This window comes from Anoplopoma fimbria, chromosome 23 (genome assembly GCF_027596085.1).
Source record: "Anoplopoma fimbria isolate UVic2021 breed Golden Eagle Sablefish chromosome 23, Afim_UVic_2022, whole genome shotgun sequence".
NCBI classification, from domain to species: domain Eukaryota; kingdom Metazoa; phylum Chordata; class Actinopteri; order Perciformes; family Anoplopomatidae; genus Anoplopoma; species Anoplopoma fimbria.
Genome location: NC_072471.1, coordinates 15,334,883 through 15,357,382, shown reverse-complemented (window position 1 = coordinate 15,357,382; position 22,500 = coordinate 15,334,883). Strand labels below are relative to the sequence as shown.

The window sequence follows — 22,500 nt, the reverse complement described above, 5'->3', positions numbered from 1 at the left end:
GTAGTATGTCATTGACGAGGAAAAACCATAAACTACCTACGAGTTAGTAGTATGTCATTTGTTTGGTCCATTTAAATGAAAAACTTGTGACAAACAAAACAGTTAAATAAAGCTTTAAACATATTGCTTTGTACTAATCATTGTAGTGTCGCCAGTGCGTGAGACAGGTGTTTGTAGTCCGATATGAATGTGTTGCACAGAGAGCGCAGTGCATTGTGGGTGTGACGTGACTGCTGAACACGATATTGTCTAAATTAGGCCATGGAGGCCATTGTGCAATACATTACATTTTACTAGTGTTAGCATTAAGTCCTCTTTTGTGGTGAGGTTGTGTTTTAGGTTATATTTATCTTGCTACTGCAAAAATAAGCTGTGTAAGAATTGTTTTAAGACAGTTTGTATAAAATATCTTAACAGCAGCATTGACCAGATTGTTCTGTCTATTGAAATGTCTGACATCTGCTCATTTGTCCAGTCTCAAAGCAGTGGTTTCTGCCTGCGGTGAGGGGTGACATCCCACCCGGCTGTGCTGCCCATGGCTTCGTCTGTGAAGGCACCCGGATACTGGTCTTTGGCGGCATGGTTGAGTTTGGGAAATACACCAACAGTCTCTATGAACTTCAGGTAATGCCGTCACAGTTCTTCAGTTGTGATTCCAACCCAGTTGCTGTAATGAAGATCATTTTAAAATCTTGACTTTGGTCCTGTGTGGCTTAGGCTAGTCGCTGGCTGTGGAAGAAGCTGAAGCCCAGAGCCCCCAGGAATGGCTTGCCTCCATGCCCTCGGATTGGACACAGCCTGACTCTTGTGGGTAACAAGTGTTACCTGTTTGGAGGGCTGGCTAATGATAGTGAAGACCCCAACGGCAATGTAGCGAGGTACTGTGAACATACACACAAGAAAAAATAATTTAATGAAGGGTTTGTTTTCACTGGGTATTTCAGCAAAACCTAAAAGCAGGGCAGACTGGTTGTTTGTGTCTGATTAGTGTGTGGATATGGAGTTTTGAAGATATTAATTTCACACTGATGTATGCCAAAGAAAAGCTTAAAATACTGTCCTGCTAGAAGCTAAAACCAGACTAGTATTTTTTCAAAACAAAATCTTGCAAAATGAGTGAAACTATTGAGCAGTTATCACAGTATTTGCAGATTGTTTTCCTTTTGATCAATTATCATTTTTAAATCAGGGTTGGAACCAGAATGGGCTTCGAGTGACTTGTTGATCATGTGCAAATTCACAATTCAGTAAAACCTTACACCTAAACAGCATTAAGACTATTCGGTTTGATATTTATCTTCTACGAAGACAGTTGCATTAATAAGTTGGACTTTTCTCTATCATAGATACATGGGTGACTTCTATGAGCTGGAGCTGCAGTCGTTATCGGGGGCAAGAAGCTGGAGCATCCCAGAGACGAAGGGTGGTGGTCCCTCAGCGCGGGAGTCCCACACCTCGGTTGCCTACACTGGTCTCGGCTCCCCAAAGCTCTACGTCTTTGGAGGGATGCAAGGACGCCGGTTAGACGACCTCTGGCAGCTTGACCTCGGTATTCTTTTTTTTTTTGACAGATTATATCTGAAAGTTTCAAAAAGGAAAATTTAAACATTTGACATCCTGCAGTTGCTACTGTTGAAGTACTATTGAATTGAATACAAAACTGTGGTAGGTTAAGCTTTTTTGCATATTTGCGTGTTGTGAGAAACTATATGCTGTAACGTTCAATCTTCCTTATCATTTTCCTTTCCCTTTCTTCAGACACAATGGTTTGGTCAATGCCTGAAACCAAGGGCTCCACGCCCCTTCCCAGAAGCCTTCACTCTGCCAATGTCATTGGAAACAAGTAAGAGATCTGTCATCATCTGTGTTGTATCTCTGTTAGAGCAGATGTCTAATTTGTATGTAACACCTGAACTGGCTAGCCTTGACAAACTGCTGTGTCCTTCTGTCTGCAGGATGTATGTTTTTGGTGGCTGGATTCCTGTGCCATCTTCAGACAAAAACAGTGCTTTAGGAACTGAATCAATCTGCAGTGACTCTTTAAGTGTACTAAACTTAGGTCAGTACATTTCTCTATAAATATTCCACGCTCTGGTCAGATTTTTCATGCAGAGTGAAGCCCTGGAGAGCATCTTTTATTGGTTCAGTATTGGGGAAAAAACATGAGGTTTTGTCAACCCCTCTTTTTAACTTTTAAACCTCTGCTGGAGGGGGAACTTTAAGCTATGATGCCTATTGTTTCTTAATTAGCCCATGGGGTTTCTGCATCGTTCAGAGGCCAGCATGTTCACTTCTGCCATGCTTTCCTGTCACAGACACAATGAGCTGGCAGAACCTGGGCCCAGAGCAGCAAGACAATATTGAGGCCCAACTGCAGAGCCAGGGACCCCAGAGTGACGATCCGTATGCCTGTCAACCCAAAGCCAGGGCCGGACACTGTGCTGCCACTGTCGGGTCCAGGATCTACATCTGGAGCGGCCGTGACGGATACCGTAGGAGCTGGAACTACCAGGTGTGCTGCAAGGACCTCTGGTACCTGGAGACAGGTGAGAACTGAGAACTAGCTGTTAAGAGAGGCTTCACGTGATTTGTCACTGAAGCCTTGTTTATTTGGATTTTATACAGTTCCTAAATATATTTAGTTTTTTACCCTCAGATCGACCAGCAGCCCCAGAGGCAGCGTTGCTTATCAAATCCACAGTCAGCATGCTTCATGTGGCGTGGCGCCCCCTGTCAGCAGCAGACTACTACATCCTTCAAATCCAGCCTGCACCTCCACCAGCAAAAATAGTTGGTCCAATTGGAACAGATGGACTGGGCGCAAAAGGTAAAGACTCTGCAGGTATGGAGAGTGCATATATTTAGCTTCCCCGCAGTGAAGCTCCTGACACGGCAAAAAAGCATGGAATAGTTGAAGATGAAAAAGAAAATAAATTACTTAACAGAGCAATTTTACTGCCTGTAGAATACATTAACACAAAAGAACATTTTTGCCTTCGGTACTTTCTCAGGTGTCCAGTCTCTTCAGCTTCAAACTGGAGAACCGAAATCATCGCCCCAGGTAGATGTGACTTACTTAACATGCTTTAGGTTATTACATGTAGTATTACACCATTTTATCATTAGATAATCTGAATTGTATATCTAATCTAGCAGCAGACCAACCACAGAGATGTCGGTACTTTTCTTTTAAGACTGAACTTGAACCCATCATGATGTTGTTTTTCTACAGGGCTTTCAAACTAAGCTGATGTTTAGAATGGTTTTATCAGAGAGAATAATTCAAAAGGCAATTTACTCATACTTCTACTGCATTTTTCTCTATTAGCTTTCTTTGTGAGACCTCACCTCTTTAAGTAATACTCACCAAGACTTCTTGCTCCTGAGCCAATGGGTCTCCATGCTGGGTAGCAAGATTAACCTCTTAATTTTTTTCCCAATATGCTGTCAAGGGTTTGTTTTCTAATTGCCAGCACAGCCTCCATAATTCTCGACCAGAAAAGAGGTAGAAAAAAGGCATTTGCGGTGGAATTTCTACTTGCCAAATTACAGACATGACAGATTGGCACGGGATTAAGATCACAGACGACCTCCCGATTTATTACAAATTACTGTTTACTTGAGAATAGGGTTTAAGAGTTTAATACAGTTTAACTGAACTTTTTCCATCCAGTTTTTCCAAAGTTTTTTTTTTTTTTTTGTAAAGTTAGCAGTGCTTGCCTAATATATTTACACAGACACCAGTATGTTTTAGGGTTGTGATGCAGTTTGAAGAGTGCAGGGCAAATACTTTTTTTTTTTTTTTTTTTTTTTTTTTTTTTTTGCGGGTTGGGTAAAAAATAACCCTACTCACATACACACACAGAGAAAGACCTGCAAAATGTCAGACGCACCGGTGAAACCAATGAAATTGTTTAGTTGCACTTGACAGATTTGAGACCTAAATGGTTGCAGTTGTGAGCCCCGATAAGTAAAACTGGATTGTGGAAGATCAATGTCAGTAACCAAACTTAATAATTCATAGAAGTTTCTTGTGCTTAATTTTTTTCCCCTGAATTTCAGGATGCTTCAGCAGAGCAGAAAACTATGGCAGAATCGGTGAATGGCTCAGCAGAGACCAAAGCACAAGGAGGAACGAGTGCTGGGAGGGAGGGAGAGAAGGACTCTGACACGAAACGCTGCGGTACGTCTTGTTGTCAAGTGATTATATACTGGATGATTTTTGTGCTTCCACAAATGTAATTGTCAGGGACAATAAAAAAAATGTAGTAGGCATGTAAATGAATACAGCTGCAGCAATAAATGCATTATCCCAGTGTATTACCCCCAGTTATAAACACCTTGCTCTATTACATATACGATATTTTGAACTGTCAAATAAGAATTAATAAGAAAAGTCTTCTCCCTCCAGCTTGAGCAGTACGGCTGTTTCCCAGCTTTGATCCACTTACCTTTCCCCCTCTCTCTGTGTGTGTGCTGGTTGTAGGTGCTGGACAGGAGACATCAGTATCAGAGGTCAGCAGCTCATCTCAGCACCAGCCAGGTAATGATGATGCTCAAATGTCAGTGATAAATCAGACTGCATCCCTCTGTAAAGGGAAATTTATGTGGACTTTCCTTTGCTTCTACAGAGTCACAACCTGTTCCAGCTGACAAGACAACAGACTTCTACGCCCATACCCATCAGGTCAGAATAAATCTGGGCGATATGGTGTATAAATAATACCTCTATATTTGTGGCTATGCTACAATATCTTGATATTTTCACATTGTCCCGAAAACACTGTTAGATTTAACCAAGTTTTTAAAAAAATGTTTGGAAGTCAATGACAAAACATTGCATTCACAGAAAGATCACTTTTATGTTGAAGTGAGTTCTAACATGCTCTTCCCATAATGCCTAGTATACACACGTACTTCAAACCAACGTGGGGGCTAGTTGGACCATCTTTTTCTATGTGGAGGCTGCATTTCTTTTGCCGTTTCCAACTTCGACACGTATAAACTCGCTTTGTCGCAACACTTTATTCGCTTTTCTCCAGACTTCCCTCCAGATATAAAAAAATGAACGCCACATGCACAGCCATGCTCATACCGCATGCACACTCATCCAGGAGAGTGTGTGCGTGTGTGTCTGTGAGGGGTGAGAGCCGCAGTAGAAGCAAAACACCAAGCGAGTCTCAGGGCGGCAGCTTAAAATAATGACGTGACAATTGATATTTGCGCTGGATGTTCACGATGGAACGAGCCTCAATACATTCAGTGTATTTAATATTTTGCCCATCCCTTAATCGTGTCGGAATGGTTATTATTAACTCTCACTTGGCTTGATCTAAACTAAAACTATAAACTCCTCCCGGTCCAATAGAATCCAGACGAAGCTGTGTGGTTTGATGTTGGTGTGTTCAAAACACTCTTCTCTGAGGTCAGCCACTACTTTCTACCTGCTGACAGTGACCAGGCGACTGCAGCCATCAGCAGCCGGCCGTCAAACACTAAAGAGGTAAAAAAGAAACAACCTTCTGTACAGTAGAACAGAGTACGTATTGATTGGGCCTCCAGATGCCAGATCGTCCCTTTCTTTTAACACACATCCTCATTTGCCCGTCCTCCAGAGAAAGCTTCCAGGGCCTCAGGACTATCTGAGCAGAGAGAAGCAGGAGCTGACTCCAGGTCAGACCTACAGGTTCAGAGTGGCAGGCATCAACTACTTTGGCAAGGGAGACTTCAGCCCCGTCAACGAATTCAAGACCTGCCAACCTGGGTTCCCTGGAGCGCCCTCTGCTGTCAGAATTACCAAGGTGCCACATCAAAGATTGTCAGACTGAAAAGCTGTTGATGAAATAAGAAAGAGTTTCTGTTTTCTTCACATTTTCCCTAATAATCCTTAGGCCAATGAATCCGTCCACATCACATGGGAGGCTCCCCCTTCTCCATCAGGCCGGATCTTGGAGTATTCCATGTACATGGCGGTAAGGAAGAGCCGGACCACCAGCTCGGAGCGTCCGGGTCAGATGGCCTTCATCAGGATCTACCGCGGCACCAAGATGTCCTGCTCAGTAAGCTCCACCCACCTGGATAACGCCCAAATCGACTGCTCAGCCTCCAACCGACCTGCTGTAGTCTTCCGCATAGCTGCTAAGAATGAGCAGGGGTACGGCCCAGCGACGCAGATCCGCTGGATTCAAGGTGGAGGAGCTAGATTTTTTTTTTGGGGGGGGGGTTCTGCTCATTTTTCACATTCAATTATTTGTTGTAGTCTGATCCACACCTGATTCAAACTCCTGTTTCTATCTTTTTAGATCTCAGTCAATTGCGAGCGTCTGCATCTAAAGCCGACAGCAATGCTGAGGCCGACCAGGATGCTGCTGACAGGTAACCACAGTGACCTCTCATGAGCTCTATTCATTTTCACTTTCTATAATTGGATTTATTATTGAATTGTCCCTTGCTTTTGCTTTTTTCTTGCAGCTCCAGTTGAAAATGTTTGGACCGATGAAACCGTGTTGTGGGAAAGATGATGTGTGCACTCAGGAAGTTGGCAAAGTACCCCACTGATATGTTGTATATTTCCCTAGATAGTTTTGTTAATTTATTTTTTTTATGTATTATTACCTTGTAAATAGATTTTCATAGTAAGTTTCACCATGTGGCTATTTTAAGCAGTTGTTTTGTTAAGGAATAATAACTAATATGTAACTACAAAAAAAGGATTTACTGCATCAGCCACTGAAGTATTTCGTAGTTTTGAATGAAATACAGGTGGACCAGGACATCAGAAAGAAAATATTTTTTTAGAATGGACCACTTTTAAAATCCAATTGACACAGTGAGGGTATGAAATACCAGTTTTGTGTACAGTGAACTGTTATTGTTGTTTTACCATCAGATCATTTACTATGATTCAGGTTTGGTTTAAGATCTTTGTTGATGTGTTTTGTTATTGTACACATAAGTTGATACAAATATTTTCACTATCCATTACAATGCTGCGTCACATTTATTTGTAAGTGATTTTGTAGCATTTATTTGTATTATCATTACCATCTGAATATTCACTACACAATTTTTACAAGTTTGAGAAAAAAAATGTCCTAAATCAAAAAAAATGTTACGACTGCAACCAAAGAATAGAGTTCTACTTCTGTTTCTGATATTGATTAAAGTTGCAAAAGATATTACAGTATCTACATTGTTTTGTCACTGGTTTGACCAGCGCACCACTTAATGTGCAAGAAGTCCTATTATTATTTTCCCTATCCTCCTCCATCATATCTGGACCCTGGAATTATTACAGGTCTTTTTAACCGGTGTAGTGAAGGAACTTGTGGACAGACTGTTAACTGGACCTCAAATCATTGAGACCAGTGCTGCATCCCTTCATGTTCTTGCTATAAAAAATGATTATTTTCTTCCATAGAAGAGCACACTCTTTTTGTATGAAAATATTACATTTAACTTTCTGGTTGAAGAAGATTTGGTCAGGATATGCACAGTGTTTTTTGGCTTTAACATTCTCCATTGAATTAAGCTGCAGACTTTTATTGATCCCTGTTTCGAGTGTTTATTGTCCCTAAGAGGTAAATTCACTCGTTCTTGCCACAGATGAGCATTTAAGATGCAGTGTGTTTTGAATGCAGTTTACTTTGTTCTCATTGGGAAATAATAAAAGTGTAAAAACGGGGACCTATTGAACATTATGACCTGCATTTGGCTTTTTCAATATATTGTGCGTCTATATTTAAATGTGTTTGTTCTAGGATAATATATACGTAGGTAGACAAACCTTTCGTTAACTTTGAAACGTCTAGAAACGTGTAAAACTGTATTAAAGAGGCGGTCGCTAAATGAGACTACAAAACGTCATGACGCCGACAAGTCCGCCCTCAACCTTCGAACGCGTTGACTGAAGTTTCGTCAGCTGTTCCTTTAAGGGAAGAACTGCATCATGGGAGAAAACTCCCGTGAGCCCACAGTTTGTAGTCCAAAGGTTAGCAAGCTAGCAGCGCAAACAGAAAGCAGTAAAGGAAGCTCTAAGTCCAACCAAAGGTTAGTGGTTTCCACTATCAGCTGACACAGACTGTAATTTAAATGATGTTGCTGTTTAATGAGACTTTACAGGGTCGTAATTCATTCTTTGAAACTCAAATATGCTCTGGACTACACGTGGTTGTGCGTGTTTCACCTTAAAGTTCCTACTTCCGGTTTAGCTCACAGGTCACTTGCAGCGTTCAGTCGCTCAGAGTCTCGTTTGAACTGTTAGTTATTTACATTTTCATTGAGAAAAAAAGATGTTTGAAAGGCAACAGTTTCTCGTTTAAAGTGCAGCGACCTGCCTTTGCAAGTAAACTGTCCGATAACAAACAAGCTAATTAGCATATCGTGTAAACAGCCGCGACATTTAAAATCAACTCACAGGACCTGACCCATCAGGACCATCAGGACCCCTTTGTGTGAGTCCGGTGCTAGATGATGTAGGTTAAAGTTAACGCTACGAGGAGTATCAATACACAAAAAGTGCACATTAAGTAAATGTTCAATAACGTTTGTCCGACTTTGTTTTGTGACTCTCAGGTTAACGAACCTACTCAGCTTTATTTCTTGAATTGTTTATCTGTTTGCTTATGAAACTTGAAACTCATCTAGAAGGTTATTGTTGTGTTAATCTAGTCTCAGAATGACTTTGGTCTAACATTGACTTTCAGGAATGGATTTGATGCTTTATGTTAAGTGGTTAAAGTGTTTTTTAGTTGCAATCACAGCCTGCGTATCCACAGAGGACATAAAAGCCAGGGGATGGAGACAACTAATCACTTGAGATTGATTCAGAGCCTTGCACTGGCTGCTAAGAGGTTGTGATTTAACAAGTAGCTGGGGGACTCCTCTCAAAGCCACCATGGTAACCAACTGACAACAAAACCAGGCACATGTTGGCCCTCTCAGAGCACCTCACCACACTTGGAGAGAGTGCAGGCAATTCTTGTCACTGTTGAGAACAGAAAGCTGACTTTTCCTTTGTTTTAAATCACAGACACAGCTATTCCCTGTGCTTCGTTCACCCAGCTTTTCTTTATCTCCGCTTGGCTCCGGCTCTTTGCTGCAGAGGTGAAATGACCTCCTCTGCCCTCGGCCAGTCTGCACCTATCTTCCCAAACCTGGAGCCCGGGATGGGGAAGTCAGCCGCCCTGCTGGGGTTGTCTGCTGGGTTGGGAGGAGCAGAGATGGAGCTGCAGAAGATGCTTATCGATGAGAGGATGAAGTGCGAAAACCACAGGACCAACTACCAGACACTAAAGGCTGAACATGCCAGGTACATTTGTGTTAAGATAAACTTTATTTTAGTCCTATGGCAGTCTTTGTCTTTTGTTTGATATTGATATATATTCTTAAAGCTATTATTGGTATATGATATATATATATATATATAATATAAATATATAAATAAATAACATAATATTGTGTCAGACGTAAAGAAAAAAGTGAAAAGAAACCATTTCTCCAGAACCACATATCATCATCAACAACACTGACAAGTGCTATGATTTTATTTGGCAAAATCTGTAGTTATAAGAAAGTGCACATAATTCTGTTTTTCACCATACATGCTTCCCCATGTCGTCATGGTATCTGTTGTTACTGTACTGTGCTCACTCCCAGCCCTGGTATTAGGGATGGGATGAAAAGGATTGTATTGCAGATCAGGATAAAAAACACTCCCAATAACATTTTCATGTAAGAAAAAACAGACTTATACAATTTTGCTATTTAAAAAAAAAAAGTAACTATGCTTTTTTTATACTGACCAGGGCGACCTTATGATTTATAATTACCTCATTTAAGATACTTAAATAATAAGTATTTAAGATACTTAAATGAGGTAAGTGTGATACAAGAAAATGTGTATTTCTTAACAATATGTAAGGTGAAGTGATTCCAGTATGTTTTAGTTTCATTTTAAGAGTTTTAAGCACATTTAAGTGATTATTGGACTTATATCGTGATTCATAATTTTGAATGCAACGATAATCATGAAACACATTTTTCATATCCTCCCATGTCTACCTGCTATCTTTCTTGCAGCTTGCAGGATGAGTTCACCAAGGCGCAGGGTGAACTGAAGCGTCTGCTGAGCGACAGACAGGCCCAACAGGAGAAACTGCAGCTGCTGTTGGCGGAGCTCCGAGGAGAACTGCTGGACAAAACCAGGGAGCTGGAAGAGCTGCGACTGCAGGTACCACAAAACTTGTGGGAATGATACAATCTTCTGCTCTTTGATTGTTACCATACTTGCTTTTGCATGAGGGGTTTCATTCACAGGTCAAAACAGAAGGAGAGTTTTTTTTTTTTTCTAGTCTGGTCGAGATTTCTTTTAATATTTTCAAAGTATCTCTGCAACTTGACTTTCACTGACTTTCTCGAAACAATTTTATGTGTCTGTGTGGACCAGGTGATGACCCCTCAGCGACTGGAATTGCTCAGAGCTCAGGTGCAACAGGAAATGGAGGCTCCAGTCAGAGAGAGGTTCAATAAACTGGAGGAGGTCAGTCCGTTTGTCTGTTTCTGTATGCTAGCTCAGTGATTTGTGACATATATTTTCTTTTTATTAACAGTTGCTTTGTATCAACATTACCCATGAGCGATAGAGAGAGAGCACTGGTGTCATTAATAGAGTTTCTACCCAGTGTACAATTCCCCTTGGCATTATGGATGTCAGAAATGGATATGATAATTGATTTTGAATGATTAATTCCTGGGGGAAACTCAAAAGACTGCCTATGGGAGTCAGTATGATTCACAGTAAGACACGCAATGTAATGCAGCACTGATATAAACCACTAAACAGTGGGATAATGCTAAAAAACAGGATGTTCTTTCATGTTTACTGTTATGGATTATGTCCATATTGATTATGTCAATATGGAATTAGTTACCATATTTATCAATGTACATGGATAAATGTTTGCAAATGGCATCTACCGAAGAAGTAAAATGTTGGTAGGTCGGTTATGGCTTTTAGGTTCATAGCAACGGTCAAGAAGGAGTTTTGCATTATATAAACATGTACACAAATATGCAATACTGGACTTGTACAGACATTACCCTGCAATGTACCCACACGTCATCCCTTCCTAGCTCCCCTAGGACTTAGCGCCCTCAGAAGCGAATAACTTTGACATTAGGAAATTACCGAGAATGAAATGGAAGGGAAATTAATAATATATTTACTAAAGATTTAAATACTAAAAGTGGATAAAATAATAATAAAGGATGCACTGCATAAAGTTTGGTTACAGTAGCGATTTGCTAAATATGATAAACATTAATCAGGTGGCATGGTATATCAGAGAATCATTTCCTTTACATTTAAAACCAAACCTGCTTTCCTACCTTCAAACATCTCTCATCATTTCTTATCTTATCGCAATAGCGAAAGGTTTTATATCTAAATTGAACAAATATGGTGACAAGCAGCCTGATGGGTTTGATGAACAGTCAAGTAGATTTTTTCTACTTTTTCTTAAATACGAAAATAGCTGTTTGTGTGAGGTTTGGTGGTAGCCATTCATTTTCTACTGATTGTTATATATTGCTTTAAGAGTGGGTGCTTGTTTTGAAGGAAAAGCCTTGTGATACTCAACTGTGAAACCCATCAGGACCTGGGGATCGTCCACTCTGCATGGAGTGAATTGTGGCTTGTATTTTTCCGCTGGTAGTTGGTTTATCCAGAGAAGTGTGAACGTCTGACTTGAGGGTGGGAATATCTATTGTTTCAAGGAAAAACTGCATATAAATATTGTACATCTATTTGGTTTTTTTTTTTACATCTCAGAGATACAACTCTGAGTAGTATTTCTTAGATTGATTAATAGGTTGTGGGTTGCATCTGATTGTATCTGGGCAGGAATTTATCTTTATTTGGAAATTACTGGACATTTGTCTGAGTTGATGCTTCGTCTCCATGTTCATAGATTTTCTGTTTTGTTCTAAGTAGATTCCTATCTTGTTTCCCCACATGGGACCTTGTGGTATGTCTGGACAGTCATTCATGACGAGGAAGATGTCTATTTGGAGATAGATTTTTTTATTTTTATTTAGTACTTAACGATAGGGAGAGGTCAACCTGCCATGACCGTCGAGGCAGTACATTATCAGGAAAATGTGTGCATGTAACAGTACAGTGGTACTTCAATTGTGAAATGGTAACTGATGGAAATGGATAAATGTTGTCTAAGAAATAATCAATTTTAGAAGAATGAGAAAATTGAGAAATTGTTTCATGGATCTGTTAGACCAAAGAACTGCTGCTGCCCAAACCATCTGGTGTTTGGTCAGCTTAGCAGTTTTCTTGATTCTTAAAAGCTGCCGGCCGTTTCCTTATTGTGGCCATATAGTCCGGGTAAATAAATATCTGTTTGTTATTATTTTGGATGAGGCGCTGGCTTGATAACCTGACCTGCCAGATGGTTTGATACACAGAACCATCTGCGAAGCTGTCGTTGGAAACTGACAGCAATTTCATAGGTGTGTGGCAGGTGATTGGATGAACCATCTGTTCACTATCAAACTTACCGGAGTCAGTCGGGAGAAAAGCCTTCAGTGCCGTCCTTTGCTACCCTGTCAATGAAGAAATACTCTGCAGTTGTGATATAACTGATGCTATTGCAGCATCTACACTAACTTCTTCAGGAGCCACCATTGTTGTTTTGATTGAACAGTGGCCTCTCTGTCTCGGCTTAAATGAAATGATTTGATATACTTATTACAGTCCTGCTACAGCCACATTTACCCGATCTTTATCTTTAATTGTCAGTATTTATTGATTGCTGACATGATGTAAAGATCACTTCAAAAATATAATAAAATGCTTTTGAAAAAGATTACCAATTGATATTGATAGCCTTTTGACAATCATTGAAAGTTAACGCCTTAAAGCTAATTTCCATGCTCACTCCTGCTCTCCTCTCACTGATTTGGGGGTAATTTGTGTTTTTGTGTTCCTTTGTTTCAGGAGACTGAGAAGTACAGGTCTGAGTACAACAAGCTGCGCTATGACTTCACCTTTCTGAAGTCCCAGTTTGACCACCAGAGAGAAGAACAGGCTCATATGCTGGAGGAGAGGAGGATCCGCTATGAAGCCGAGGTAACTTTGTTGTTCGGTTGGTCAGCATTTGGATTGTTTGTGCTTTTCAGTTAAATACCAGTTGTTGTTGTAAACATTACATTACAGTCATTTAGCAGACGCTTTTATCCAAAGCGACTTACAATCAGTAGTATATTACATATCATTCACCCATTCACACACTGATGACAGGCTACCATGCAAGGTGCCACCATCAGACTCTAACTAACATTCATGCAACATCCAGTCCACACCGATGGCAAGCCTTCAGGAGCAACTTGGGGTTAAGTGTCTTGCCCAAGGACACATCGACTGCTGAAGCCGGGTATCGAACCACCGACCTTCTGATTGGAGAACTCTCCACTACGCCACAGCCGCCACAAACTGATTTCTAATGACAAAAGTAGATGCTAAATCAAAATGACCCCCTGCTGTCATCAGATCTCTCGTCTGGAAAAGGACAGAGAGGACGTGGTGGCTCAGTACCAGGGTTCAGACCCAATGCGTGATGGGAAACGAGTGGAGGCTCTGCTGAGGGAGAAAGCCCAGCTCCACCTGCGGCTGAAGGGTCTGGAGGCAGAGGTGGCTGAGCTTCGTGCCCAGAAAGAAAACTCAGGCCAGCAGGCCGAGAACGTCCAACGCATCCAGATCAGACAGCTGACAGAGTCTCAGGCTGCAGTGAAGTCGCTGGAGGTGAGACGTCTGCACTTTCTTCTGTTTTTGTGTGCTTTATATTTTTGTTAATTACTGCAGCAATAACTTACCTTACCCACTCTTTAGGATGAGTACATTTCATCTTGATGGCATGGTGACTTTCCAATAAATATGACAGGGAAAATAGTTCAACTAATTGCTGATTGTTGGATCTGATTGGTTGTTGTTTCGACAGGCGGAGCGTCAGTCGTTGCGTCTACAGCTGGAGCGAATGGAGAGCGAGCTTCATCTGACACACGAGCAGAACAGCCAGCTCACTGGACGACTGCACAAAGCTGAGCGAGAGGTCAACTCGCTAACGTGTCAGGTACGTTGTTTTTTTTTTTACCTATGACCCCTTCCTTTTTCATATATTATATCAATACACACCACTGTCTGGCTTTTTGTCTATCTAGGATTAGTTAAACATTATATTTTTTGTTATTAAAGAGCCAGTGTGTAGCATTTAGAGGGATGTATAGGCAGAAATGGAATATCCTATTATAGTTTTGTGTCCTTTAGTGTACAATCGCGTACAAATAAGAAACTCTTTTTGTTTCCCCGTTACCTTAGAATGAGCCGTTTATATCTTCTTACAGAGTGGGTCTTCTTCACGGAGTAGGCCACCATGGTTCTACATAAACCCAGAGTTGCACGAGTTCGTGTCCACAATAGTTCTGCTCACGCTTGACACACAGTAGAAATTTGGTTGCCATCTGTAACCTCACCACTAGATGGCGCCAATTCATAGACTGGACCTTAAACTGTTCTTTCCACACCATGTCTTCTTGTGGTTTAATGGACAGTAGCTGATCCCCCATTTGCTGATCGTAACTGGCTGATACAGATCGATTTAATTGTTTTGTTAGTTATATTCTCTGCTGTACGAAGCTTATGTTTTATCACCATCGTCCCAAAAATAATTTCAACCTATCTGAAGTAAAAAAAATTCTAATGTTATCATTTTACTATATTACACAATCAAAACAAAAAATGCCAAAGATTTTTTTTCAATAAAACATTGCATTATTTTCTAATCATTTAAAATGTAATGATCACATTTAGATTTTTTGCCAATTTACACAGAATTTTGGGCGGTGAAATGATTTTGGAGATGATGGAGGGGGAAAAAGATAGACTTGAGCCTTGTATGCTGACTGCTATAAAAAAAAAAACTGAATAGATCTGTATAGGCCAATATGTCTCAGTGACAAGAGCCAATCCGTGTTGGCGGGAAAAAAATTTGATCTGGCCAACCCTAAAAGTTTAATTTCCTTACCTTTTTCTGCTGATCTGGGGCAAGACTCAAATACAATCCTAATAGTGATTTTTGTGATCCATTGCACACCTAATGAATTAAAATTTGCTATTTGTGACCTAATTGAACAAAACAATATCTATTTTCACTATCTACTCGTGGTTTGAAGCTTAAGGAGGCCCCGCCTTCCTGACCTATTTGTCTTTTTGTGGTTCTCAGATTGACAGCCTGAAGCATTCACATAAACTGGAGGTGGCCAGCGTCAAACTGGAGTGTGCCCGCTCTAAAGGGGAGTTGGAGAGAGAGAGGGACGCACTGCAGGGGCAGATTGACGGTATGGATCACACACACACACACACACACACACACACACACACACACACACACACACACCCTGCAGTGAGAAGTGGACCGTGCTCCTCAAAAACATCATCAACTGATCTGAGGCAGAAGGTAGAGAATTTACTGCACTGGTATGAATTTGACTATACTGTTGTGAGATGTACTCATTAATCTGCAGGTTACATTCATACACATGTGGCACATGATAGTGTTATGTCGTTACACAGCAGCACAGACAGTAATGTCACCGCAACACATTGAGACATGTATCAGTAAAGAAGACAAAAAGTTTACAATTTGTAATATCAGCAAGTCCAAAATAAGCAATGGAGGAACAACCTTATAAACATTTGGAAGAACTAACTTAATCAGACTCTTCTAATGTAATTCATTCCCATCATGCTGCTCAGAGTAAACACAGTGACCGTCTCGTCTACAGACAGCGGAACATTAATGGCAGATGCTTTTACTTGCATGTTGCGTTCAAGCTCTACTCAGTAAAAAGAGTATTGAGCAAAGGTAAATTATAACGCTGTCATGTGTTCAAATATAATCTTTAATTCAGATTTTTATCAGGAACCTTAAATACATACAGTAGTTTAAAGGAGATGTTTTCATAGGTACCTAAAATAGACATCGCAGAGAGAAATAGGAGTGGTTTAACTTCCTAACACTATCTCTAAGCATCTTTTAATACATCATTGAAACTACTAATGGCAAGTTATTTTCTAATCAGAGCAAATTTAATAAATATACAACTATTTCCTAATTACTATAGTAAATCGTAAATCATAACAACCCGTTTCATTCTCATGCTCACTCCTGTGTCTCAGGTCTGCAGGCAGACGTGGAGGTGTTAAAGGCTGCGGTGGAGCGACATAAGGAAGTTCTAGTGGAGAAAGAGAGGGAGTTGGTCAGGAAGGTGCAGTCGGCCCGCGAGGAGGAATTCCGCAAAACTGCAACCTTGCATGAGGAAAAGTGATTACCTTTATTTTATTTCAGTTACTGATATAAGTCACCTGGTAGCAAGTCTTCATTTTGAAAGCTTTGTTGGTACAAAATCAAAAATATTTATTGATTTTCTTCCACTGCATCTCATCCTTTTGCTTCTGTTATTGTCTGTCGTTAGGTTGGAGGTGGAGAACCGGCTTGCTGCTCTGGAACAGCAGAGGGCTCTGCAGGACGCTGCAGATCAAGCCCAGAAGGAGGAATGGGAGGAACGTCTTCGCATCACACAACAAGGAGAGGAGTCAGCCCGCAGGGAACTGCAGAACCTGAGGTCAGCTTTATACTGAATGTTGAGTGTTATTAAACCGACACAGCTCCCTTCTTCAGTGGAAAAAAACAGGTTACAGCCAGTAAGATCAAGCTGCTAATTCCTTATTTAATATTAGTTATCTTTTACATCAAAAATAACTGTACATGTAGAGGACACAGTTATGTGTAACTAGAGTTCGTAAGACTACTGCACATATTACTAATCACTGTCTGTGGTTAGCTGTGTTACAGAGTGGAAAAGCCTCTTTACCCCAGTTATTGTACCCATACCAATGTTTTGCAATCTATTGCTCAACTTAAATGGTGTAAAGGTTAGACTTGCCCAGCATGGGGGCACTTTAGCCATTTTAGTTTTATTTAGTTAAAATCATAGGACAAGTATTGTTGACGTTGGGTTTATGATCCCAATTTATGATCATACAAAAGTTGTAGTAATTTTTTTTTAAATATTTGTGTTATGGCATGTCATTTTAATCTATAAATTGTAAGGAAATCCACTTCCCTCATTAATGAAACTGTTTTGTGTCTTACAGAAGCAAACTACAGCAGCAAAGCTCACATCTTGAGGAGCTTGAGAGACAGAAAGCAGAGATCGCTGACCTACAGCATGTAAGTCAACAGCAAGTACCTCAAAGTGTCATTTGTCCTGCAGCCAGCAAAGCCAGGGGATTTTCGGCTGAAATAAACAGTTTTGTTTGATCCAACAGCAAAACCAGGAACTGGGTGTCCAGCTGGGAACGCTGTCTCACTCTGAAAGTGACCTGATGGAGACAAACCAGCGACTGAGAGAAACTCTGGACCGAGTCAGAGAGGATCTTAGGACGGCCCGAGCCCAGGCTGAGAGGAGCCAACACGAGGCAGAGAGGTAGCGTACTGCTCAGCGTCTGTTTACTTCCTGTCTTAATGATGGTTAGATAATTACTGCCATCAAATCATGCATACTTGAAATACCATGATGCTTCAATTACCTCCCTCTCAATTAAGCCGCTCTCTTTTCTTCCCTCTGTGTTGTTCCTCCCCCAGGCTGGTGGAGGACCATCGGGTTGAGTGGTTGGAGGAGAAACACAAGCTGCAGGAGCGAGACGCTGAGCTGCAGCAGAAATACTCTCAGGTCAAAGAGAAACTGCAGAGGGCAGCAGTGGCCCAGAAGAAGGTACTGCTGCTCCTTACAATGTCTTTAGCAGTTTGAGGATGAAACAAATACTTTACAAAAAGGTTTGTTCATTCTACAAGTTGTCTACTTTTTTCAGAACAATCTTAATCTTATGTAGGGTACTCTGACACAGTAATGTATTGTGTCCCTTTGCTTATTCACATAATTTGTAACGTAATATTGAAAAGGTCTCAGGAGAGACTTGTAACATGCAGATAATGTGTTTTTTGCACAGAGGAAAACGCTGACAGAGAACAAAGAGAAGAGACTCCAGGATAAGATTCAGTTGCAGGAGGCCAAGATAGAAGAGCTGGAACTGCAAACTGCTGCAGCAAAGAAGTAAACTTCAAACCTTTCATGTAATGAATTAAATGACACGGTTAAGTCAACAAACTCCAATTGCTTACATTTGGATCATTTTGTCCTTTTTAACAATGCCTACAAGTAAAGTACAAGTTAATTTTAAGGAAACTCAAATCACCGGCCTGCTTGAAAGCTGGCATGTCTAGCTAACTAGTGTGAGTAGTAGTCTTAATTCAAACACCAAATTAAAACTCTTTTCCCCCTTTCTGTCTAGACGTTCGTCGTTCTCAGAGGAGCAAGCTCAACTTAACAGACGATTGAAGGAGCTGCAGCGACGACACAACGAGTTTCGGCGTCTCCTACTCGGTGGTCAGGGTGCCTACAGCGCTGGCCCCGCCTTCCTGACCTCCTCACCCACCCCCTTCCTTCTCCTTGGGTCTGAGGGGCCGTTGGCCAACATACCAGTAAGCGTAACTTTTGGCATCAGTCTGTAGTGTGATGACAATGCTGTGTAAATAGTTGAATGGAGACAAAAGAAACCCAGCTAACTGAAGCAGTAGTATTAGATATATTTTGTAGAGCATGCACAACATCTATAGTTACAAATTAAATGTTTCAATCGTATGCTGATGAAAGTTAGAAAATCATATATTTAAAAACAAACCCACTGACGAACCAATGAAATTCACAACGACACCCAAGCTGTAATCATCAAACCTCCAATCTGTAGAAGCAAAGCAGCTTCCCCACAGTGAAACTAACCAGAAACAGAAGGGAGGATGTGTGAAATGCAGCACTGTGAATGGCATAACAAGGTCTGCATTGTTTGTGAGGGAGGTAAGCATAAATGTAGCTAATATGGCCGTAGTAATATTTGCTTGTTTTACCCTCCTCCCTCCGCGCTGCAGGAGGAGCAGCATCAGAGGGAGCTGTCCCTGCTCCGTCGGAGGCTGGAAGACCTGGAGAACGCCCAGCAGCAGCAGCTGGAGGAACTGGGTTCTCTGGTGCAGAGGGACCGGAACTCTAGTTCCCAGCCTGACCTCTGATTTCTACACTACGTAGCAGTAGACATTAAGAGGGGGATGAAGCACTTCTCATTTCACAGTTTGTGCTTCCTGTCCTTGCGTCTTAGTCCCTCCCACCTGAGATGTGAGAAGGAAGAGACAGAGGAGTCTAGGAAACAGACCTCAAATTTTACTTTACCCAAACACATGAAATGACTGAACTATCTAGTGATAAATTGCTTCAAAGCAGTCAATTTAATGTGACGTGTGTCACGCCTGTTTAATATGTCAGGGGATACATCTGGCTCCTCCTCTCTCCTCAAGATGCGTTTAAAGAACAGACACTTCCTTCAATATGGCGCACGCAGGAGGCACAAAAGAGAAATGAGAAGAGCTTTCCTGTGAAAATGGAAGCAATATAATAAAGTTTACATATATCTGATGTTGCACTTTTAAAACTGACCATGACATCCTCAGGGTTCAATTTTTGTTTTGAAAAAAGATTTTATAAAGATTAGTTGATAAAAAGGCACTACAAGCTGTGAATTGTACATAGCACATACAGTCTGTTGATGTAATGAAAAGAGTTTAATTTATATTAAAACAATGAGTCAACTTTCTCCTGACTTCTGTGGTTTTGACTCTGATTCAATATCTGGCATACCTTCTCAGTACTGAACATTTGTCAGACACATGACCGATCAACAGTTGTATTACGTACCGTTCCGAAGTGCTTTCATTTTTTTCTACTGATAAGTGATTTGTGCCTCACTTCAGTATCTTCAAAAGTAGACTATTTTAATGCTAATAACCAACATGTTTGGCAGTACCTCATCTTTGTAGCAGGAGATGATCCATGCTTGGGGGAAAAAAGGTTTTCCCCTCCCCATGGTTATTCGGAAGAGTAAAAAGATGGCAGCTCAGTCCCAGGAGCAGCTTTTTAGTCCATCAAACAAGTTTTTAACATGATGTAGTTGCTCCGTCAGCTCAGTAGGAGCTCCGTTTTGGTCCAGCTTGTCTTTGATCTTGAGAAAAGAAGAAAGCACCCAAAGGAGCATTTGTAAGGCATTTTTTTTATAAAATCCACCTCTACAATCTCATCTAAATTATGTAAGGTGTAAATCCCAAAAACATGCAGCTTAACAAGCCTTTTACTGTGGTTTAAAATGTTTAACTTTATGAAAAAGCAGCAGGGTTCTTTTAGCTTGTAAAGGCTTTTGCAGTGTTACATTTTGATAAAGTGCCACCCTGCACATGAACAGGAAATAACTGAGCAAAGCAGAGGTACATCAAAGGTGCATTTCCTCTAAAAGAGTGTCTTGTGGCTCTCGGTTTCACAAGTCTCTCCTGATGCCAGCATCATGTTGGTGAGCTAGGATCAGTTGTACAAACTGATCCAGTATGAAATATATTTTAGCATTGCTCATCAACTCTGGGACCAAAGTGATATGACCTAACTTTTTATGGTCAATTAAATTGTATCACACTGTTAAAACTCACTGCATCTTTACTGAGGGTATCAATGTGGAGCAGAACGCAGCGATTGTAAGTAAAAAATATAGTTTAAAAAAACAAAAGACATGACATCAGTGTGAAGCAGTATTGAGATGAAGGGGCTGACCTCTGTGAAGTATCGCGGTATGAATTTGTAGAGCTCTCTGAGGGCTGCAGCTTCGTTGAACTCGTTTTCGTGTTTCTGAAATGAAAACAGCCATCTGTTCACTGCTGGTCTTCACTGTGCCAATTTTTAAAGATTTTCTACAGAAATGGACAATACCTTTGACTCTTCCTGCAGGAATTCATTGAATTCGGACTCTGTGATTGGTGACTGGTCTTTGATCTGCTTGTAGTAGGCCTTTACTTCCTGTTTAAACTTGGGTATGTCTTTGGCGTAGAGTAGTTTGTTGGTTGGTGCATGCTGAAACAATAATAATCAAGGTATAGGGTTACTTAAACTACTTAGAGAAGTAAATAAATTTAGCAACAATTAGGTGCTTTTTAAGGGTCTTCTGTCTGCAAAGCGTTGGGGAGTTTTTCATCCCAGCGGATGCCATTTTTAATGTTTCCAAGACAACAATATCACACTGTTTTACGAAAGATAAGCATTGCATTCCCCTTTGCTTTTTATTATCCATACTAGCTACTATCTATTTGTTTTACGTTGTTTTTTTCCCAAGAGCACCAAACGGAGGAAAAACAAACTAAACTGACATTTTTTTACACGCTATACTATGACTTTGTTTGCTTTTTTTGACGTACTATACTTTGACTCATCAATGTCAACTATGACTATACTGTGGCTTTTTTCGACATATTGTATACTATGACTAAACTAAGACATTTTTCAACATAATATACTATGACTATTTCACAAATATTTTCAACATACTATACTATGACTTTTTTCATGACACCTTTCAACATATAATACCATGACTTTTTTCGATATACAACACTATTTTCTTCGACATACTATACTATGACTTTTTTCATGCCTTTTTGGGATATGCTATACCCCGACTTTATTTGAAAAACTACAAAATTAATATTTCACTAATATTTTTGACATACTACTTTTCTATGATTATATATTAGTACAAAAAAGAATGGCATATGTTGAAAAAGTCAAAATATAGTAATGATATTTTTGACATATGCTATGACTTTTTTCAACATAATATACTATGACTATTTCACAAATATTTTCAACAGACTATACTATGATTTTTTCTTTTTTTCGACACTATACTATGACTTTTTTCAACATACAATACTGACACTATACTATGACTTTTTTCAACATACTATGACATTTTTCATGACTATTTTGACATACTATCACTTTTTTGACATACTATACTATGACTTTTTTCAACATACTATGATTTTTGTTTAATGACAACCCTTACTATGACATGAGTTTTAATGGAACCTTTGACATGTTTAGTATTACATTTAAACATCACATTATTGTATGGCAATTCATGGGACCAGAAAGCACTGCTACGGCTGAAAACGGACTATCCATTCCAAGACCAGAAGGATACAGAAAACCTTCATCCCCTCATCTTTATTTAAGAGTATACTGTTGGTTTTACCTGTAATATCACTTTGCAATGTATATTTTATAGTTGTACCTTAACTGCTTACTATGTTAAAACTTTAAACATATGAGGTATTCACACACCTTATGGTTTATTCCATGTTATATTCAGTCCATATTCTATTATGCAAATATTACATAACCGTACAATGTTGCACTTTTGCTTTGATGCAATGCAGAATTCCGTTGTCTCAGTACATGTACATGACATTAAAGTTGAACCTATTTTTGTCTCATGTCGTCTTT

General features: G+C 40.2%; 3 protein-coding genes across 7 annotated transcripts in view; 2 read left to right on the top strand and 1 right to left on the bottom strand.

Moving 5' to 3' along the window:
* Positions 1 to 7,678, top strand: part of hcfc2 (host cell factor C2) — a 9,039-nt gene extending 1,361 nt beyond the window's left edge. The window contains exons 2-17 of the mRNA XM_054624877.1: positions 476 to 624; positions 718 to 878; positions 1,347 to 1,549; positions 1,759 to 1,843; positions 1,956 to 2,059; positions 2,316 to 2,546; positions 2,657 to 2,827; positions 3,012 to 3,061; positions 4,063 to 4,183; positions 4,487 to 4,543; positions 4,632 to 4,687; positions 5,369 to 5,503; positions 5,616 to 5,801; positions 5,892 to 6,189; positions 6,303 to 6,375; positions 6,472 to 7,678. Coding sequence (XP_054480852.1) covers positions 476 to 624; positions 718 to 878; positions 1,347 to 1,549; positions 1,759 to 1,843; positions 1,956 to 2,059; positions 2,316 to 2,546; positions 2,657 to 2,827; positions 3,012 to 3,061; positions 4,063 to 4,183; positions 4,487 to 4,543; positions 4,632 to 4,687; positions 5,369 to 5,503; positions 5,616 to 5,801; positions 5,892 to 6,189; positions 6,303 to 6,375; positions 6,472 to 6,481 — 2,090 coding nt within the window. The 3' untranslated portion in view covers positions 6,482 to 7,678. The remainder of the gene's footprint in view (positions 1 to 475; positions 625 to 717; positions 879 to 1,346; positions 1,550 to 1,758; positions 1,844 to 1,955; positions 2,060 to 2,315; positions 2,547 to 2,656; positions 2,828 to 3,011; positions 3,062 to 4,062; positions 4,184 to 4,486; positions 4,544 to 4,631; positions 4,688 to 5,368; positions 5,504 to 5,615; positions 5,802 to 5,891; positions 6,190 to 6,302; positions 6,376 to 6,471) is intronic.
* Positions 7,679 to 7,907: 229 nt separating this feature from the next.
* On the top strand, positions 7,908 to 19,532 carry cep83 (centrosomal protein 83). 5 transcript variants are annotated; one of them, XM_054625025.1, is made up of 16 exons: positions 7,916 to 8,049; positions 9,032 to 9,310; positions 10,081 to 10,231; positions 10,448 to 10,540; positions 13,010 to 13,141; positions 13,562 to 13,813; positions 14,010 to 14,141; positions 15,291 to 15,405; positions 16,247 to 16,391; positions 16,543 to 16,692; positions 17,225 to 17,300; positions 17,399 to 17,556; positions 17,715 to 17,844; positions 18,080 to 18,183; positions 18,422 to 18,611; positions 19,056 to 19,532. In XM_054625025.1, exons 1-16 carry the CDS (start codon positions 7,949 to 7,951, stop codon positions 19,191 to 19,193), a joined length of 2,346 nt encoding a protein of 781 aa, XP_054481000.1. In that variant the 5' UTR covers positions 7,916 to 7,948; the 3' UTR covers positions 19,194 to 19,532. The 5 variants fall into 5 exon arrangements, with proteins under 5 accessions (XP_054481004.1, XP_054481000.1, XP_054481001.1 ...); XM_054625026.1 differs by having other exon boundaries at positions 7,918 to 8,049; positions 9,104 to 9,310; XM_054625028.1 differs by lacking the exon at positions 7,916 to 8,049 and adding an exon at positions 8,217 to 8,453 and having other exon boundaries at positions 9,104 to 9,310.
* A 103-nt stretch (positions 19,533 to 19,635) lies between these two features.
* plxnc1 (plexin C1) overlaps positions 19,636 to 22,500 on the bottom strand; it is a 64,599-nt gene continuing 61,734 nt past the window's right edge. The window contains exons 29-31 of the mRNA XM_054625023.1: positions 20,929 to 21,069; positions 20,773 to 20,847; positions 19,636 to 20,176 (exon numbers count right to left, since the gene is read on the bottom strand). Coding sequence (XP_054480998.1) covers positions 20,072 to 20,176; positions 20,773 to 20,847; positions 20,929 to 21,069 — 321 coding nt within the window. The 3' untranslated portion in view covers positions 19,636 to 20,071. The remainder of the gene's footprint in view (positions 20,177 to 20,772; positions 20,848 to 20,928; positions 21,070 to 22,500) is intronic.